The sequence below is a fragment of the Suncus etruscus genome, chromosome 15 (genome assembly GCF_024139225.1).
Source record: "Suncus etruscus isolate mSunEtr1 chromosome 15, mSunEtr1.pri.cur, whole genome shotgun sequence".
NCBI classification, from domain to species: domain Eukaryota; kingdom Metazoa; phylum Chordata; class Mammalia; order Eulipotyphla; family Soricidae; genus Suncus; species Suncus etruscus.
In genome coordinates, this window is record NC_064862.1 from 51,947,621 (window position 1) to 51,966,737 (window position 19,117).

The following is a 19,117-nucleotide window of genomic DNA, read 5'->3' on the forward strand; positions in this document are numbered from 1 at the left end:
CTCTGTTAGAAACTTTCTCCCTCTCTAGGTATTCCCTGAACTTTGTGAGGTTTGAAGCAAGGCCAGTTATTTGCTTCATAGTTCTGTGAGTGTTGCACTATTTCTTTCATATTTATAATCAACTTTATTTTGATGAGAGAAAGGTTTAGAGAAAACCCTGTGTTTTCTTATTTAAAGCTTTCCATTTTTCTTCTTGGAAGTAACCATTAATACAACTTGAAAAGTTTGGAAGATATTATTTAATGCAAAATATTTGCAGAGTGAAGATTCTTTCATGTGTTCTTCCACAACTATTCATAATGTACATAGGCATGATGATTTCTTGTCTGCATAGGTGTCAAGCATTAAATGCCAAGTGTGAAAAATATTATTAATCTAATATGTTTGCCATATTCTCTGTGTTTAGACTCCTCGGAGACAGAAAAAACTCTTTTGCCGCTACCATGATGGAAATCGGAACCCTAAATTTATCCTGGCTCCAGCCAAACAAGAGGATGAGTGGGACAAGCCACGAATTATTCGATTCCATGATATTATTTCTGATGCAGAAATTGAAATTGTCAAAGACCTAGCAAAGCCAAGGGTGAATAAGTTTTTCTTTATTCATTTTACTGAAGCTGTATCTGCTTTTGTCTTTCTTGCAAGAATGATAATCTGGCAGTAACTACAGATAAGTACTGTAGCCTCAAATAATGAAGTTGTTAACTAAGCTCTATTCATAACATTTTTTACAGGTTGCTATCAACACATATAACAAATGTATTCTGCAATTGACTTTTATTTGTGAAAATCACAGATTTTTATTCATCTCAACAAGATTTTTATTTCAGGCATCTTCCTGAAAAGTTTTCTATATACTTTGGATTCCTTTAATCTTGGAAATTGTAAAAATTGTCATACTGCATTTTTTTTTTTAATTTAGGCACCGTGATTTAAGAAACAGTTGATAATAGTTTCAGGCATTCAATGTCCCAACTCTAAACCCACTACCCATTATGATATTCCCTTTCCAATAACCCACTTAGTATATTCTTGTATGTTTTTTATTTATGTATGTTTTGGGACTCCCAAGTAGTGCTTAGGGGCCTGTGGGCCACTCCCACCAATTCTTGGTGGCTTGGTTGGATGGCAATTAGGTTGGATGGTTCAGTGTGAGAGCCCTAATATGTAGCTCTAATAGGACCACCAAGGCCTTGCAGTCCTTGCCCCCTCTAGGACTTCCTCATTGGTGCCCAGAAGTCCCTGGGATTTTGGGTGTTAGATCAGGGTCTTTCTGACCTCTCACCTGTCTCTCTGACCCCAGTCTTTTTATATATATTTTATATTCATTTTTCTCTTTTAATCTTTTGTTTTTGTTTTGTTTTTGGGCCACACCAGACATCCCTCAGGGGTTTCTCCTGGCTCTGTGCTCAGAAATTGCTCCTGGCAGGCTTGAGGGACCATATGGGATGCTGGGATCGAACCTGGGTCCATCCCAGGTTTGCTATGTGCAAGGCAAATGCCCTACTTCTGTACTATCACTCCGGCCTCCTCTTCTAGTCTTTTTATATTTTTATCTTAAAGAACATTCCAAGTATTTTAATTTCCTTTTAGGTACATTATTAGAATAATGTAATCATATTAATTTGAAATGATTACTTCATAACTTTTTAACTTTAGTTCTTTTTATTTTAATAAGAAAAACAATGAAAATACAATCCTACATCCTTACTAGTTAACTTTGTTTTGTTTTCTTTTTTGGGGGGTAATAAGCCCTGGCCATTCTCAGGGCTTACTTCTAGCTCTGTGCTCAGGGATTACTTCTGGCAGGGCTTGAGGGATCATATGTGGTACCCAGAGATTGAACTGGGGTGGCTGCATACAAGGCTAGTGCCTTCTCTATTATACTCTCTTTGACCCTTATAAATTTACTATTTAGCATAGGAATTTTTATTGAGAATGTAAGACTACTCTCCATACTATTAGTTTTATTCCCTGTCAGCTCATGTTTTGTTTTTGGGCCACACCCAGAGGCGCTCAGGCGTTACTCCTGGCTCTGTGCTCAGAAATAGCTTTTAGCAGGCTCCAGGGACCCTTGACAGGCTCTGGGGACCGTATGGGATACCAGGGATTGAATCTGGGTCTGTTCAGGGTTGGCAGCATGCAAACACCCTACTGCCAAGCTATCATTCCAGTCTCCTATTAGCGTTTTTTAAAACCAATTTGTCCCTATTGATAGAAACTGCCATTATTTTCATAAAGAGATATTGTGAAGTCAACTCTAGGCATATTGTTAATTATTTTACCAGACAGGAGTTCTGTAAAGTTCTTTAAAGATCTGGATAGTAAATAAATCTTAAGTTCTACAGGCCACAGGGCCTATTTACAACTATTCAACTCTCCTATATAATGCAAGAAAGCACTATGGCTTTATTTCCAAAGGACAATGACAGCCAATCTATGGTATGTAAGTAGGTCATTTGCTGAACTTTATGTCATAGAATAAGGTTGATATATCTAGGTATCTACATTTCAAAAATAAACTTAAAGAATTTTATTTTTTAGAAAAAAACTTTTTTCTGCTTTGTCTAAGATTACATTATAAATGGGAAAGAATTGTCCTACTGTGTTGGACATACCCACGGAATTTTCCAAGAAGAATGCGACTTATTATATTACACTCAATTGTGCTCCTTTAGATCACTATTGTAGTTTATTATTTGTGATCAGTAGATACCTAGTCAATCAAATATCATAGTAGGATGTTTATAGAGTTCCTTTTAGGAGGTCAGAGAGAGCTCAGGGCTGGTGTCTATGCTTTACATGTGAGAGATCTGATTTCAATTCTTTGAGTTCTACGAAGAATCACCCTGAGCACTGCCAGGTGTGGCCCAAAAATCAGCAAAAGGATTTCACCTTTGTGGTTAGGAACATAACTCAAAGAAGTGCATACCTTGCATATGGGAGGCCTGGCTAGGTTCAAGCCCCAGCATTGCATGGTCCCCCAAACACTGTTTGGAGTGGCCTTGGAGTAACATTCCAGGAGTAGCTGAGCACCATTAGGTGTGACTCCAAAACAAACAAACAAAAAGGTTCATTTCAACTTAGAGATCAGGTGTTATATTTCTTTCTTTTTTGTGTGTGTGGGGGGAAATTGGGGTTTTGGATCACACCTGGTGGCACTCAGGGATTATTCCTGGCTCTGTTCAGAAATTGCCCCTGCTAGCTCGGGGGACCCTATGGAATGCTGAGGATGAACCATGTTCGTCCTGGGTTTGGCCGCCTGCAAGGCAAACTCCCTACCGCTGTGCTATCTCTCTGGCCTGAGGTTTTATATTTCTGATCTCAGACACATTGGTCTTCAGATGAAGGCCTCATATAGTGGGATTGTTTTGATCAAGAAATTCAGTGGCAGAAAGAATTTTGTATTCTTTTGTTGACCTCAGAATAAACCATTTACAAAACCTTGAAACCATTATCTTGTGCATCTCTTTATATTTTGAAAAATATTTTTAAATTTTTCATCTGCTTTTGTGTCAATCCAACATTATTTCACTATAATGAAATATATGAGAAATATCTCAAAAGCAACATAGGTTGTGAAACAAATTTTGTACATTATCAATTCATCACTAAAAAAGTTAAAATCAAAGTTTCGATTATTAACTGCAGTAGCCATTCTTACAACTATAAACTTTAGAAATTTCACTTTTCCTCTGAACATTGGAAAAATTTTTATTTTCAGTCTCCTTAGTGAGCAAAAACAAAATTCCAAAAACAACACAAAAGCCTGAAAAGCAAATTGACTTTCAGAGCTCAGCACAAGATGACTGGAAGTCTAGAATGAATTTTCTTTTCACCATCTTTTGTAAGAAACTTCCCAGATTCTGACTGGTTGGATAAATGTGATTCATTTTTTGTTTTGTAATGCAACTATTTTGATGGTTGGCTTCACAGCTGAGGCGAGCCACCATTTCAAACCCAATAACAGGAGACTTGGAGACGGTACATTACAGAATTAGCAAAAGGTAAGAGATGTGGATGCTGCATACTGTGCTCGCTAATGAGTGTTTTGTACATTCTACAGGAATGATTGTTTACTTAAGAAGTAGGTCATTTTCCGTCTCCAGTTCGAGTCACGGCCCTGTTTATCTCCGCATGGATGACTGCTCTGTGTTTCACAGCACTCTCCCATGAACTAGAAGTTGTTTCTCATCTGCAGATTCTGTTCTTAGGGGACTAAAGTTTTGCATCTCTTAAGGTCAGAAATCAAATGTCTGAGCAGTGGCTGAGGCTTTTTTCTCTTACCTTTTTTCTTGCCAAAGCTGCTGGAAAGGCAAGTTAGGGGATCGAGGGAGAGAAGAAAGCGAGAGAGGAAAAAACTAAAACCAAAAAAAAACCAACCAAACAAACAAACAAACAAAAAAAAACCAACCCAAAAACAAAAGCAAACCCAGCTTGGGTTACTCTGAAGATAATTTTTAGTTCTTTTATATTCATCAAATGCTACAGAGAATTCACCTCATTCGTCCTAGTGATTGTATTGGCATTTGTTCACTGATCTTATAAAATGCCATGTCATTTTGAAGTAATCTATATTCCTCCTGTTGGAGTTTTTATTTAAAAACCCTTGCCTACTGACTTAAAAATTGGCAGTGAAAGAATAGTGTTATTTTCTGAGCTTCATCTTCCAGCTGTTATTTGTGAACTCTGTTGCCTTTTATTTTGCCAAAAGACAGTTTTATTTTGGTGGGGTTTAAAAAGCATTTTAAGAGATGATTCTTTTATTAAAAATATTTAAAGAATTCAGACTTCTAGATCAGAGAAAGCGCTTGTGAAACACATTGCTATAAATCATTTGCATACAGCTTCAGATTTTTTTTTTAAAGCGAAAGGACAATAAATCTACAGCAAAATCTGTCTTATCCATTTACCTTGATTTGGAAGTGGCATTTCTGAATGCCATTTTTTTCTCAATGCTTTTGCTGATTTGAAACCATCACTTCCCATCTAGACCAATCTGAACCCTTCCAATCACCTGTGGCTTGGCAAAACAAAAGTCCCCCCAGTTGCCTGCTACTCCAATAAGTCCTTGTCCTTTCTCTTTTCTCTTTTTTTTCTTTTCTTTTTCTTTTTTTTTTTTTTTTCTTTTTTTTTTTGTAGCTGAGTCGAGCTACAGTCCATGACCCTGAGACTGGAAAATTGACCACAGCACAATACAGAGTTTCTAAGAGGTAAGGGAAAAATGGGGAAATTTAGTTTTATTTGGATGGTCTTATTTCTTGAGAATCTGATTTTTCATGAAACCTGGGATATGGTTTACAGGATCTAAACTTTGGTATTTCATGATATCCATGCCTGCATCGTCATGTTGGACTAATAAACAATTTTTAAAGTTACTTATTAGATTTCAAAATAACCTGCTGAGATTTTTTTCAAGTCTTACCTTATGTGAAGTTATATTCTCATATTGATGTTAAGAGAAGTGACCAAAGATTCTGGATAGACCAGGATTTGATTTGGTCTCTGGAGTAAAGCATTCATTTGAATATTCAGGGTTACTTAGTAGATAAATGTATTGAGAAGTAAATGTTTGAAGGTTTATATGAAAAAATGCTTGGTAAATCATGGGACCAGAATGATTGCATAGCAATCGGTTATTTGCCTTGCATGCAGCTGACCCAGGACAGACACATACGGTCCCCTGAGACTGCCAGGAGCAGTCTGAGCTCAGAGCCAGGAATAACCCCGGAGTGCCTTGGGTGTGGCCCAAGACCTCCCCCCCAAATAAATAAAAATCATTGGTATATCAGTTGGTTCCAAATTCTTCTAACAAATAAAAATAAGCTGCTCATTTGCTGCTAAATCATTGAAAGAAGTTTTAGTTAACTCAGAAGTAGCTTACAGATTGATACTCCAAGTTTTCTGTTTACTTATGTAAAAAAAATAAAGGCTTCTTAGCTCTCTAAAAGTGAATATAGAAATATTGAGCTTCATTGATCTTATTCTAGCCATAGTAGTTATTTTATCAGGAAACTTTAATATATACTTTATATATTTAATAATGATTGCTTAGTTACTTAAGCTTTAGGTATTCTAATACTTAAAACTATTTTTAAAATTCTAGAAGACATTACTTTTATACTTTGAGCTTTATAATATAGGAGCTTTATATTTTTGTCAGTTGGTATAGAATAAATATTCTGTTGTTAAAATATAATGTGATGAATGAAAAGACTTTCAGGCATTCAAAGGTATCACTAGGGTACTTTAGGACAGACTTTTTCAACCTTACCACCAATATTTAGATTATAATTTGTGAGTGGGGGCTCTTCTGAGTTCTGTAGAATATTTTGGAGCATCTGTAGCACCCCCTGGATGGATGATGTCCAACACACTCGTCATGCCACTTAGGATAATCAAAAATGTCCTCAAACTGGCAAGCATCCCTTGTAGGGTTTTCTACATGTGGGGATTCCTAAGGACTCTACCTTTTCACTTCAGTTAACATTATTTTAATATAAAAATGAAGTGTAACTACAATGTCACAGAAAAACAAGAGGATATTAAAATGTCTTGGTATAAAAGAAACTTAAAAAATTTATTTGGGGGAGGGGTGGTTGGGTGGCCAAACCCAGCAGTGCTCAGGGCTTATTCCTGGCTCTGTGCCCAGGGATCACTCCCTGGAAACCATATGTGGTATTGAAGATCAAACCTGGGTCAGCTGCATGGAAGGCAAATTATTTAGTGCTGTACTATTGCTAGGGTTTCTTTATGTATATATTGGGGGGGGGTCACACCCGGCAGCGCTCAGGGGTTACCCCTGGCTCTGTGCTCAGAAATTGCCCCCTGGCAGGCTTGGGGGACCATATTGGATGCTGGAAATCAAACCACAGATTGGCCAAATGCAAGGCAAATGTCCTATTGCTGTGCTATCTCTCTGGCATGTATTAATTTAAGTGGGTAATAGCATAAAATCATTATGTATTTAGATGTCACTGGATATATGAAAAACAGTAATCATTTTTAGATATTACCGCTGTATTCAGTATGACTGAATTCAGTTCTTTGGAACAATTATGAAAAATCTGCTTGTTAGTAAAATATGTGTACAGAAATACTAAATTTTGAACTATTTCTGGATGTATTTGAACAAAAATGTTGCCAATTATGGTTGTAAGTCATATGGTGCTACAGAGAGTACTCTGAGTTTGGGACACGATGTTTGTTTTTTTTTGTTTGTTTGTTTGTTTGTTTTTGGTCATACCTGCCAGAGCTCAGGGGTTACTCCTGGCTCTACACACAGAAATCACTCCTGCCAGACTCGGGGGACCATATGGGATGCCGGGATTTGATCCACAGTCCTTCTGCATGCAAGGCAAATGCCATACCTTCATGCTATCTCTCCGGCCCCTGACACACTATCTTGATTCAGAGAGAGACCTCAGCATATTTCTTAGTTTCATATGTATTTCAATTCTGCATGACCTTGCTTGCCAGAGTATCCATAGACCCTAGCAAACTGTTTGGTGTGCAGTGCATGGTCAGTAAATACTTGCTGAGTGTTCAAAGGATCCTGATGAATCCTTAGAATTACTCTGGCTTTCTTTTATTTTAGCTTAGTAAGTCCAGAGATTTCTTGTAACTTTAGAGGGAGTGAGGGATGGAAGAGGATCCAAAATTTTTATTAAATTTATAAATTTAATTAAATTTATAAAATTTAATAATTCAAAAAATTTATCTGTTTTTGTTCATAGCCCCCAACTTGATTTTTATAGAAACATTAGATTGGCAAGTATTCAAATAGAAGGTTTCTGTTTTGATTTAGTTTTTGGCCACCTAGCAATGTTCAAGCTGCCTCTGTGCTCAGGAGTCAGTCCTGGTAGTGCTCAGGACACAATATACAGTGCCAGAGATCAAATTCAGGTTAGCCCCTTAGTACTATGTCTTCAGTCCCTGATTATAATATATTTTGATGTGTTGGTGTGGTGTAGTCCCATGACTACAGATTAGATAGTCCTTCAAAAGATCCACTGTATATATAATAATTTTTTTTTAAAGAAATGACTTCTTCAGGGACCGGAGCTGTGGCACAGGACGTAAGGCATCTGCCTTGCACATGCTAGCCTAGACGAACCATGGTTCAATCCCCGGCATCCCATATGGTCCCCCAAGCCAGGAGCAACTTCTGAGTACATAGCCAGGAGTAACCCCTGAGCGTCACCGGGTGTGACCCAAAAACCAAAAAAATAAAGTCTTCTTCCAAACACTTACGTTCATAACATTATGTTTTAGATACTTCCTAACTGTGCAAACTAATATTAAACCACTAAAGTTGGATACAAATTTTTCTGTTTTCAGTGGAGCATAGAACAAAACAGATAGCTATAAAATTTATACAGGTAGAACACATAGTTTAACCAACAATATAGTGACTAATGCAAATAGGATTGAGAGATTAATATAGAAGAAAGTTGCAGGAGTTTTTTATTTTTAAATACTTATTTATTGATTGGTTGTTGGGCCACACTCAGCGGTACTCAGGGGTTACTCCTGGCTCTGCACTCAGAAATCACCTCTGGCAGGCTGGGAGATCATATGGGTGCTGGAAATTGTACCTGGTCCTTCCTGGGTTGGCCGCATGCAATGCCTTATGGCTGTGCTATCTCTGGCTCCATGCAGGAGGTTCTGAAAGCAGTTTTTCCTCAGTTGGGCTTTGGGCTGGGATTGGATCCTTCATCTTCACCATACTCCGCTTTCTGTAGTAGGTGCTGAGGTCTTCTGGGAAGGAAAGGCCTTTGGTAGCTGAGCCAGAATCTAGGTGGGAGGACCTGCTATCTTCCTGCTCTTTTAGTTCCCCTCAAAGGGAGCTTTCCCTTCGACTTCTACCCCATCAGTGGCCTCTAAGTTGCTACAGGTTGGGGTGGCCAAGGTCCTTGCACAAAGCTCTTTTGGTAAAAGAAAAGCAGTAGACCTCATCCTCTGGGATGCTGCTCAGAGTCTTCAGCTCTTTCCTCTTCACTGCCATGTTCAGAACAGGAGTCATGTGCACTGTGATGTTCTGGTAACAGGCACTGCACACTCAGTCCAGTTCAAGGAGGCTGTGATGGTGATTATCCACAAAGGGTCAAGTAACTCACCATCTTTGGGGTCTTTTTTGGGTCCCTGGGTCCTAGGTCACTGTTCTAGTGCTAGTTGTAAAATAAAATTCACACATTGTGAGATCACCCCACACCTGGCGTTTCTACCCCAGGCGGACAGGTATGAAGAAGGTAGGGTAGCTGTGGAGGATTAATAAACCAAGCCAGTCAGGAAAGAACCATGGAGTCAGTTGCTTTTTTTTCCTAGTTGTTTCTCTGCCTGAGCCAAAAGCCAGTACTGCCTCTTTATTAAACCAGTATCCATATAACCAGGCCAGACTGGGTAGAGTAAGATCCAAGTGAGCTTTTTTTTTTTTTCTTTTTTAAATTGTTATTTTTTTTTTCGGGCCACACCTGTTAGATGCTCAGGGGTTACTCCTGCCTAAGTGCTCAGAAATTGCCCCTGGCTTGGGGGGACCATATGGGATGCCAGGGGATCGAACCGCGGTCCTTCCTTGGCTAGCGCTTGCAAGGCAGACATTTTACCTCTAGCGCCACCTCACCGGCCCCCCAAGTGAGCTTTTACATGTCAAAGGAAGAATTTTTTCGGAAAGAGGAAGATGGCATCTTATAACCTCCCCCCACCAAAAGGAAATGAACTGGTGTTATTAACATGAAGGACATGGATTTCAAGTTTGGTGCGAGGTGGAATGAAGAAGGAAAAAACAGACTGAGGGAGAAAACATAAAGGAGAGAGTTGAATTCTGGGTGCTTTTTATTGAGCTATATAGTTCCTATACCAAAGAATGTGATAGTGTTTTTTGTTTGTTTGGTTTGGGGCCCAGCAGCACTCAAAGGTTACTGCTGACTCTGCACTCATAAGTCACTCCTAGCAGGTTTGGGGGACCATATGGGATGCTGGGTATCGAACCTGGTGGGACACACGCATAACTAGTGCCCCTCCCGCTGTGCTATCACTATGCCCTATAAGTGGGTTTTAAAACTGTGACTATTGCCTATTACCTAACATTTTCATTACTCTAAAAGTAATCCCAAGTTCTTTAGAAATCATTTCCACCCCACCATCACTGTTCTTTATTGATTGGCTTATTCTGAATATTCCATATAAATGAGCTTGTAATATGTCACCTTAGTAGCTGACTTTCATAATGTGTTTTCAGGAAGGATCCCTATTATGGTGTATATCAGAGCTTCATTTTCATAGTATAGTGATTTATCAAGGGATATGCCACATTTTATATGTATTTGTCCAGCTGGGCCATTATGATAATGCTTCTGTGTGGGCTAGAGTGAGAAAACAGTGGTCAAGTTTAGTGTTTTTCTTTCAAGTCTCTCACCATAGAATATGTCTTTTAAGTACTCTTGGGTAAAAATGATATAAAACAAGCAGATTAATTAAATGCTTTTCTAGAGATTTAATTAACCTATCTTTGTTTTTTTAAATAGTAACTATTGTTTTTCATGTCATGACACACTATGAATATAGTTAATATTTTTTCTCTTGTTCTTAGTGCTTGGCTTTCTGGCTATGAAAACCCTGTGGTGTCACGAATTAATATGAGAATACAAGACCTCACGGGCCTAGATGTTTCCACAGCAGAGGAACTGCAGGTAGGTGATAAGATTGTCCTTGAATTACATGCTGTCACATTTTCTGCAAGTTTTCCTTACACTTTATTTTCCATAGATGGGATCTGTTGACTACTATATAGTCAACATTCAATTTACATGTTCATTTGGGGTTGTAGAAGTGAATATGCTTGCTGAAATATTAGTGTGCAAAATTGATCTTGTAATCATAGACACCACCATAATTTTGACCCCCAGCTTTTGTGCAATCATTATTGTGTGAGCCTTGCTTCTATTTCCTCATTCTAGAAAGAAACTGCATACATTGTTCTGGAATCACTCTCTCTCTTTTTTGGGGGGAGGGGTCACACCCGGCAGTGCTCAGGGGTTACTCCTGGTTCAAGCTCAGAAATCGCTCCTGGCAGGCTCAGGGGACCATATGGGATGCCTTGATTTGAACCACCGTCCTTCTGCATGCAGGGCAAATGCCTTACCTCCATGCTATCTCTCCGGCCCCTGGAATTACTCTTTAAAATCTTCTTTTTTTTTTTTTTGGTTTTTGGGTCACACCTGGCGGTGCTCAGGGGTTACTCCTGGCTGTCTGCTCAGAAATAGCTCCTGGCAGGCACGGGGGACCATATGGGACACCGGGATTCGAACCAACCACCTTTGGTCCTGGATCGGCTGCTTGCAAGGCAAATGCCATTGTGCTATTTCTCCGGGCCCCATCTCTAAAATCTTCTAAGACCTCCAGCAAACATTTATCTACTGGCCATGAATTTGCCTCTTCCAGGCATTTCATATCATTGGAATCACAGTATGTGGCCTCCTGTATTTGACTTCTTTCAATTAATGTGTTTTCTTTTTTTTTTGGGGGGGGGGTCACACCCGGCAGTGCTTAGGGGTTATTCCTGGCTCCATGCTCAGAAATTGCTCCTGGCAGGCACGGGGGACCATATGGGACACCGGGATTCGAACTGATGACCTTCTGCATGAAAGGCAAACGCCTTACCTCCATGCTATCTCTCCGGCCCCAATTAACGTGTTTTCAAGCTTTATCCCTGTTATATATAGTATGTGTCAGTACTTTATGTACCACATTTTTTGAATATACTAATCACATTTTACTTACCAATGTGGGTTGTTTCCTTTTTGGTTAACATAACCAGTGCTGTTATAAATGTTTTTGTACAAGTTGCATGCCAACTTTTGTATTTCTCTTGTATATCTCTCTATTTATGGAATAGCTGGAATATATATATATATATATTATTTAAAAAACATCTTTTTATTATAGCACTGTGATTTATCAAGTTCATAATACAGTTGTTTTAGGCATTATATATTCCAATTTTAGTTCTACCACCAGTGTCCCCAGTTTCCCATCCACCACCCTAGCCTATCTCCCTTAGAGACATAAACAAATGTACTTCATATTGTTTGTTTCAACACAAAGACAATTGGATTTATTAAAATTGGAGCCAGAGTGGTAGCACTGTGGTAGGGCTTTTGCCTTCCACGCAGCTGACACAGAATGGATGCGGGTTCAGTCCCCAGCATCCTATGGTCCCCAATATCTGAGTGCAGAGCCAGGAGTAGCACCTGAGCACTTCTGGGTGTGGCCCAAAAAACCAATCACCCTCACAAAAAAGCCCCCAAAACTTAGACCAATAAGGGCCAATTTGTGATCATTGTTATAATTTAGAATGTCCTTGTCTGAGGGTTTACAGTGCTGGTTAGGCTTGCTGAGATTGGTGGTCTTTAGTGCAATTTTGCTATCAGGTTTGCTATGATCATACTGAGTTGACACTACTATGAAATTTTGAGGTGTTGTGCAGCCACACAGTCCAGGATCTGGTAGATCTAGAACAATTTGGTGGTTTGGTAGTTTGATAAGGTTCAGTTGTGGGCCTCGGTCAGAGACTGTGGGGTGCTGTGCCTTCAGGCAAAAGAAGGGGGAATCTGTTCGCCCCCATACCAGTAAGTCCCAGTGTTGTTAGTCAAGACCAGTCTACCTTGGGAGAGTCGGCCGCCATCATAGTGGATTTTTTTGTTTGTTTGTTTGTTTGTTTTTTGTTTTTTGGGGGCCACACTTGGTGATTCTCAGGGGTTACTCCTGGCTTGGAGCTCAGAAATTGCTCCTGGCAGGCTCTGGAGACCATATGGGATGTTGGTCTGTCCCAGCCTACCACTATGCTATCATTCTGGTCCTCACCATCCTGTTCCTTTGGAGATGTATTGTGGTAGCTTTTTTGAGGAAATGCAAACTAATTTCCAGAAATGGCTGCACCATTTTGCAGTTCCACTAGCAATGTTAAAAGGATTCAGATTTCTTGATATCCTTACCAATATTTGTTCATTCCCAGTTTTCTTTTATTATAGCCATCCTTAGTGGGTTTGAAATGCAGACTCAATTTTCATGTGCCTTTTATCATGACTAATGATACTGAACATCTTTTTTGTTTGTTTTTGGTATTGGTTTTTGGGCTGCACCCAGTGGCACTCGTGTTACTCCTGGCTTGGGGTTCAGAAATCGCTCCTGGCAGGCTACAGGACCATATAGGATGCCGGGGTTCGAACTCAGGTTTGTCCTGGGTCAGCTGCATATACAGCAAATGACCTACCACTGTGCTGTCTCTCCAGCCCTATACTGAGCATCTTGTGTGTCTTTTGATTATAACTAGCATGCTCATGAGTTGCTCTTGGAGGTGCTTGAATATCCTGGGATAAGCCCTCGCACACTCTCACCCTTTCAGTTATCTCTAGAAAAATATTTTATACTCTTGGTGATTTCTGTGACGACTTCTTGAAAAAAGTTTTTTCTATTCCAATTCTCTGCTGTTTTCTCAGTATGGTTTTTTTGAACCACAAACTAAGAGTGGTCAGGGGACCATGTAGTTCTGGGGATTGAACCTAGGCCTCTATTGAACTATATCTCTCTGGTCCTTTTCCCCACACCTTTTATTTTATTTATTTATTTATTTATTTATTTATTTATTTATTTATTTATTTATTTATTTATTTATTTATTTATTTATTTATGTATGTATGTATGTATGTATGTATGTTTTGGGCCACACCCGGCGATGCTCAGGGGTTACTCTGGCTGTCTGCTCAGAAATGGCTCCTGGCAGGCACGGGGGACCATATGGGACACCGGAATTCAAATCAACCACCTTAGGTCCTGGATCTGCTGCTTGCAAGGCAAACACCGCTGTGCTATCTCTCCGGGCCCTATTTTATTTTATTTTTTTGGTTTTTGGGTCACACCCGGTGACACTCGGGTTACTCCTGGCTATGCTTTCAGAAATCGCTCCTGGCTTGGGGGACCATATGAGACACCAGAGGATTGAACCGTGGTTCATCCTGGGACAGCTGCATACAAGGCAAATGCCCTTCCACTGTGCCATTGCTCCAGCCTCTTCCCCTCCCCCCACTTCTTTTTTGTCACACCCAGCAGTGCTCAGGGGTTACTCCTGGCTCTACACTCAGAAATTGCTCCTGGCAGGCTCAGGGGACCATATGGGATGCCGGGATTCGAACCACCATCCTTCTACATGCAAGGCAAACATCCTACCTCCATGCTATCTCTCTGCCCCCCCCCTTTCCCTTTCTTATGGAAAAACAATTAGGGCAAAAGAGAGAGAGAGAGATAGTATAGCGGGGGTTGGGTATCTGCCTCGCATACAACTAAAGCATATATTCTTACTTTTTGTTGTTTTTGTGATGCCACAACTTGAAGTGCTCAGTTTTTTCCCCCTGGTACTGTGCTAAGATTTCAGTTTTAGTTTGGTATATTTCAGGGGGAAATATTCTCCCAGCATTGGCTAAAAAAGAAGCATCTTAATGAAGGTTCTAAAAATAGCATATAGTGGAGCCAGAGAGATAGCATGCCTTGCATGCAGAAGGACAGTGGTTTGAATCCCAGCATCCCATATGGTTCCCTGAGCCTGCCAGGAGCGATTTCTGAGCGACGAGCCAGGAGTAACTCCTGCCAGGTGTGACCCAAAAACTTAAACAAAACAAAACAAAAAGGCATATAGTACTTATCCTTGATTCCTTAGGATTTTAAATGACTTCTAATTTTTCTCGGAATACCTAGGAGGCTGAAATTGGATTTTTGGTTTTGGGACCTTACCCAGTGGTGTTCAGGAGTTGCTCTTGGTCTGGGGAAACCAAGGAATGCCTGAGATTGAATCCAGACCTCTTGCAAACAAAGCATATGCCCAGGCCCTTTGAGCTCCTTGGTGCTCATAGGTCTCTTTTTTATTTTTTGGTTTTTTGGCCACACCCTTTGACTCTCAGGGTTTACTCCTGGCTTGTGCTCAGAAGTCGCTCCTGGCTTGGGGAACTATATGGGACACTGGGGGATCAAACCGCGGTCAGTCCTAGGCTAGTGCTGGCAAGGCAGACACCTTACCTCTAGTGCCACTGCACCGGCCCCTTGATAGATTTTTATCCTTTAAATTCATGTTTTGTTTCTCTCCTTTAGGTAGCAAATTACGGAGTTGGTGGACAGTATGAGCCCCATTTCGACTTCGCACGGGTAAGTCAAGTAATGGAAAATGTTCTTTTGAAGCTTAGACACAGCAGGTTCATTCTCTTTATTTCCATATTCAAATATCACAGCTTTCCTGGACATTTTGCAATCACAGTGAAATAGCTAGATGTAGCGTGAAAGAATAAGTTTTTGGCAGAGACCTAACAGCACTGGAGCGGTGGCGGGGAGGGAGAAGGGCCCAAGGGAGCTCCGGGTGATAACTATGTCACAGGCCAGAAAACTTAATGCTTGAACCCAGCAGTATGGTGTGGCCTTGAATCCCACAGTGCTGGGGGTCACCAGGGTCACACTGGTAGTGCTCCAGGGCAGCACTTAGGATATCACACAGTGCTGAGCTCTCTGCATGCCAGGCATTCCAAGGCTTTGAGCTAAGCCTCTTTTTCCTTACAATACTGCTAGTACTGGTAAACTCAAAAAGTAGACAACATTCTGAAAGGATATAACGGAACAAAAATCCATATTAAAGGAGAAAATTAGGGGCTGGAGCAGTGACTCAAGCCGTAAGGACGAACTGTAGGATGAATCGCAGTTTGATCCCCTGGTGTCCCATATGGTTCCCCAAGCCAGGAGCAATTTCTGAGCACATAGCCAGGAGTAACCCCTAAGTGTCACCGGGTATGGCCGAAAAACCAAAAAAAAATTTTTTTTCATTGTGTAGTGTGTCCTTTTTTTTGCTAAGCAGTAGTCTGTTAGTAATTTACCACAATTTTAGTTATTTACCTTTTGAAGGATATTTAGGTAGCTTCTAAGAATATTTAGGTTTATTTGGCTTTTTTTTTTTTTTGCTATTGCATACACTAATAAATTGCTCCATGAAAAATATATTCTGATTTTCTGAGATAAAATATATGTATGCAGGAGGCCAAGGCTTGATTCCTGAGCACCTCTGGGTAGGACCCTTTCCTCAAATAAACTATATATTGATATAATTGATCTATATCTATGAGCCAACTATGAATTCTCTGCTCAATTAAAATAAAAGAGAAAGACCATCCTAAAGCTATAAATGCTTGAATGGATCATGAATGACCTACCGCCCTGTCTCCCTCTTTCTCTCCCTCCCTCCCTCCTTCCCTCCCAAAAAGAAAAAAAAAGTTTCAAGATGAACCTTATCTATCTAGAATAGACTGGGTCTAACTAGGAGGTTTTCATGTCTTGTTTTCTTTTGTGAAACCGTAGGGAAATCCTAGGGAAATAAAGCAAGATAATAACATATAATTGATAACAGATAAGATATTTCAGCTATACTATAAACTGGGAAATCTAGATCAGTGCAGAGTCACAGGGTTGTGTGGGGATCTCTGAGTGAGCGTGTTGAGGTAACTATACCAAGAACACAAATGCCACACTTGGAGAACACATTTCCTAAACTTACAATTGATAGGTTAAACATCTCAATGATCTGGATAGTGGTTATGAAGGTGAATAAATCTGCCCCCAACATTCAGTATCTAACCTAAATCAGTAGCTAACGTGTACTTAAAGTATTGCTGTATATAGATGCTAGATGTTAAAAAAGAATATCTTTTGGGTTGTTTTTAGTATACCTTCAGCATATTATGAATGTTTAGTTGCCACAGGAGAATTTGCATTGCTGAGTTATTTGTATTTTATTCACAGAAAGATGAACCAGATGCTTTCAAAGAGCTGGGGACAGGAAACAGAATTGCTACATGGCTATTTTATGTAAGTTATTGAGATTATTGCAAGTTATTGGGTGTGCTTGCTTGTTAAGTATTAAGGATACTTAAAAATTAGAGTATGCAGGGGCCAGAGAGATAGCACAGCAGTAAGGTATTTGCCTTGCACGCAGCTGATTCAAACAAACAAATGGTAGTTCGAATACCGCCATCCCATATGGTCCCTCGTGCCTGCCAGGAGTAAAACCCCTGAGTGCTGCTGGGTGTGACCCAAAAACCAAAACTAATCAACCAAACAAAAAATTTGAATATGGGTGCCGGAGAGATAGCATGGAGGTAGGACGTTTGCCTTGTATGCAGCAGGACGGTGGTTCGAATCACAGCATCCCATATGGTCTCCTGAGCCTGCCAGGGGTGATTTCTGAGCTTAGAGCCAGGAGTAACCCCTGAGCACTGCTGGGTGTGATACCCCCCGCCCCCAAATAACCAGGAAAGAAGGTACCATTTAAAAATTTATGCTGTATAAAAAACAATTCATTCTGTAAAGTCATAATTTTGAGTGGGGCTCTCTATAGGTATTTGCCAATCTAGCTCACTTTTATTTTATTTTTAATTTATTTATTTTTGGTTTTTGAATTTGGGCCACACCGGGCAGCATTCAGGGGTTACTCCTGGCTCTTTGCTCAGAAATCACTCTTGGCAGGTTCAGAGAACCATATGGGATGCTGGGGATCAAATCCACTTTGTTCCAGGTTGGCAATAAGCAAGGCAAATGTCCTATTGCTGTGCTATCACTTCGAACCCTGTAGCTCACTTTTAAATGTGATGTATTTGTCAGAGGTTTTGTTTCTTTATTTTGGGAGGGTTACACCCAGAGATGCTGGGGATCAGTCCCAGATGACTGCATGTAAGACTTTCATCACTGTACTGTCTATTCAATCCCTTTATCAGGTTGACAGTTACTGTAGTTTTAACTTACATTTCCCCTGGGGCAATTATACATTTTTCAGAGGTTTAAGAGCCATGAGTATTTCCTTTGTGTTTGTTAGTTCTTGTATGAATATTGATGCTCTTATTTGGTCCAACATTCATGAATATTAGACTTTTAATCAATCAGATGATTAATTATTATACCATCTCTAGTTACATAGAATTTTAATGTTCATTTTCCCCTACTACTTCAATATTATTCGCAAATGGGCTACTTTTTCATAAATAGCTTTTAATTTTTCCAAAGTTAGAGGAATTTTTCATTATTTAAGAACTGCTAGTTCTGGGCCAGAGAGGTGGCACTAGAGGTACGGTGTCTGCCTTGCAAGCGCTAGCCAAGGAAGGAGCATGGTTCCATCCCCCAGCGTCCCATATGGTCCCCCCAAGCCAGGGGCAATTTCTGAATGCTTAGCTAGGAGTAACCCCTGAGCATCAAATGGGTGTGGCCCAAAAAAACAAAACATGGTAAAAATCCCCCTTTATTTCAATGAGACAGTTTAATTAAGATAAATAAACATTAAGATCAAACTCTTGGGACCAGATAGAGTAAGACACTTGCCTTGCATATGACCCACCCAGGCTTCATCCCTTGCACTACATATGGCCCTTCAGTGCTTTGAGGACTAATCCCTGAGTACAGTTGGATGTACAGTTGGATGAGGCCCCAAAACAGACAAAAGTCAGTCTCTTTTCTGGAAAAATCTTACCTTTTCTCTGTAAGTCACTTTACTTATTTGTTTGTTTGTTTGTTTTTGGTTTGGGGCCACACCCAGCAGCACTCAGGGTTTACTTCTGGCTCTGAGCTCAGAAATCGCTCCTGGCAGGTTCTCAGGGCCATATGGGATTTGGGGGATTGAACCTGGGCCATATGGGATGCCGGGAATCGAACCCGGGTCTGTCCCTGGTCGGATGCATGCAAGGCAAATGTCCTACCGCAGTGTTATTGCTCTGGCCCCTAAATTCATTTTTTTCAGTACTTATTTTTGTTTGTTTGTTTTGTTTTTGGGTCGCACCCAGCAGCAGCACTCAGGGGCTATTGCTGGCTCTAACTCAGATATCACCACCGGCAGGCTCAGAGAACCATATGGGATGCTGGGATATGAACCACCGTCCTTCTGCATGCAAGGCAAATGCCTTACCTTCATGCTATCTCTCTGGCCCCTTTTCAGTCCTTATTGAGCACCTGATAGTGTGGTTTGGGGTCACACAAGAAGTACTCAAGGGACACTCTGGGGTACTGGAGATCAAACCTGGGGTCAGACAGATGCAAAGAAAAT

At 40.3% G+C, this 19,117-nt stretch overlaps 1 protein-coding gene across 2 annotated transcripts in view; it reads left to right on the plus strand.

Annotated features, from left to right (window-relative positions):
* Positions 1-19,117, plus strand: part of P4HA1 (prolyl 4-hydroxylase subunit alpha 1) — a 57,702-nt gene that overhangs the window by 34,372 nt on the left and 4,213 nt on the right. Inside the window, exons 8-12 of one of the 2 annotated variants that reach the window (XM_049789156.1) lie at positions 407-583; positions 3,937-4,007; positions 10,592-10,691; positions 15,142-15,195; positions 16,831-16,896. In XM_049789156.1, the coding sequence (XP_049645113.1) occupies positions 407-583; positions 3,937-4,007; positions 10,592-10,691; positions 15,142-15,195; positions 16,831-16,896 (468 nt within the window). Of the gene's footprint in view, positions 1-406; positions 584-3,936; positions 4,008-5,142; positions 5,214-10,591; positions 10,692-15,141; positions 15,196-16,830; positions 16,897-19,117 lie in introns of both variants that reach the window. The other variant, XM_049789157.1, reaches the window with a different exon arrangement.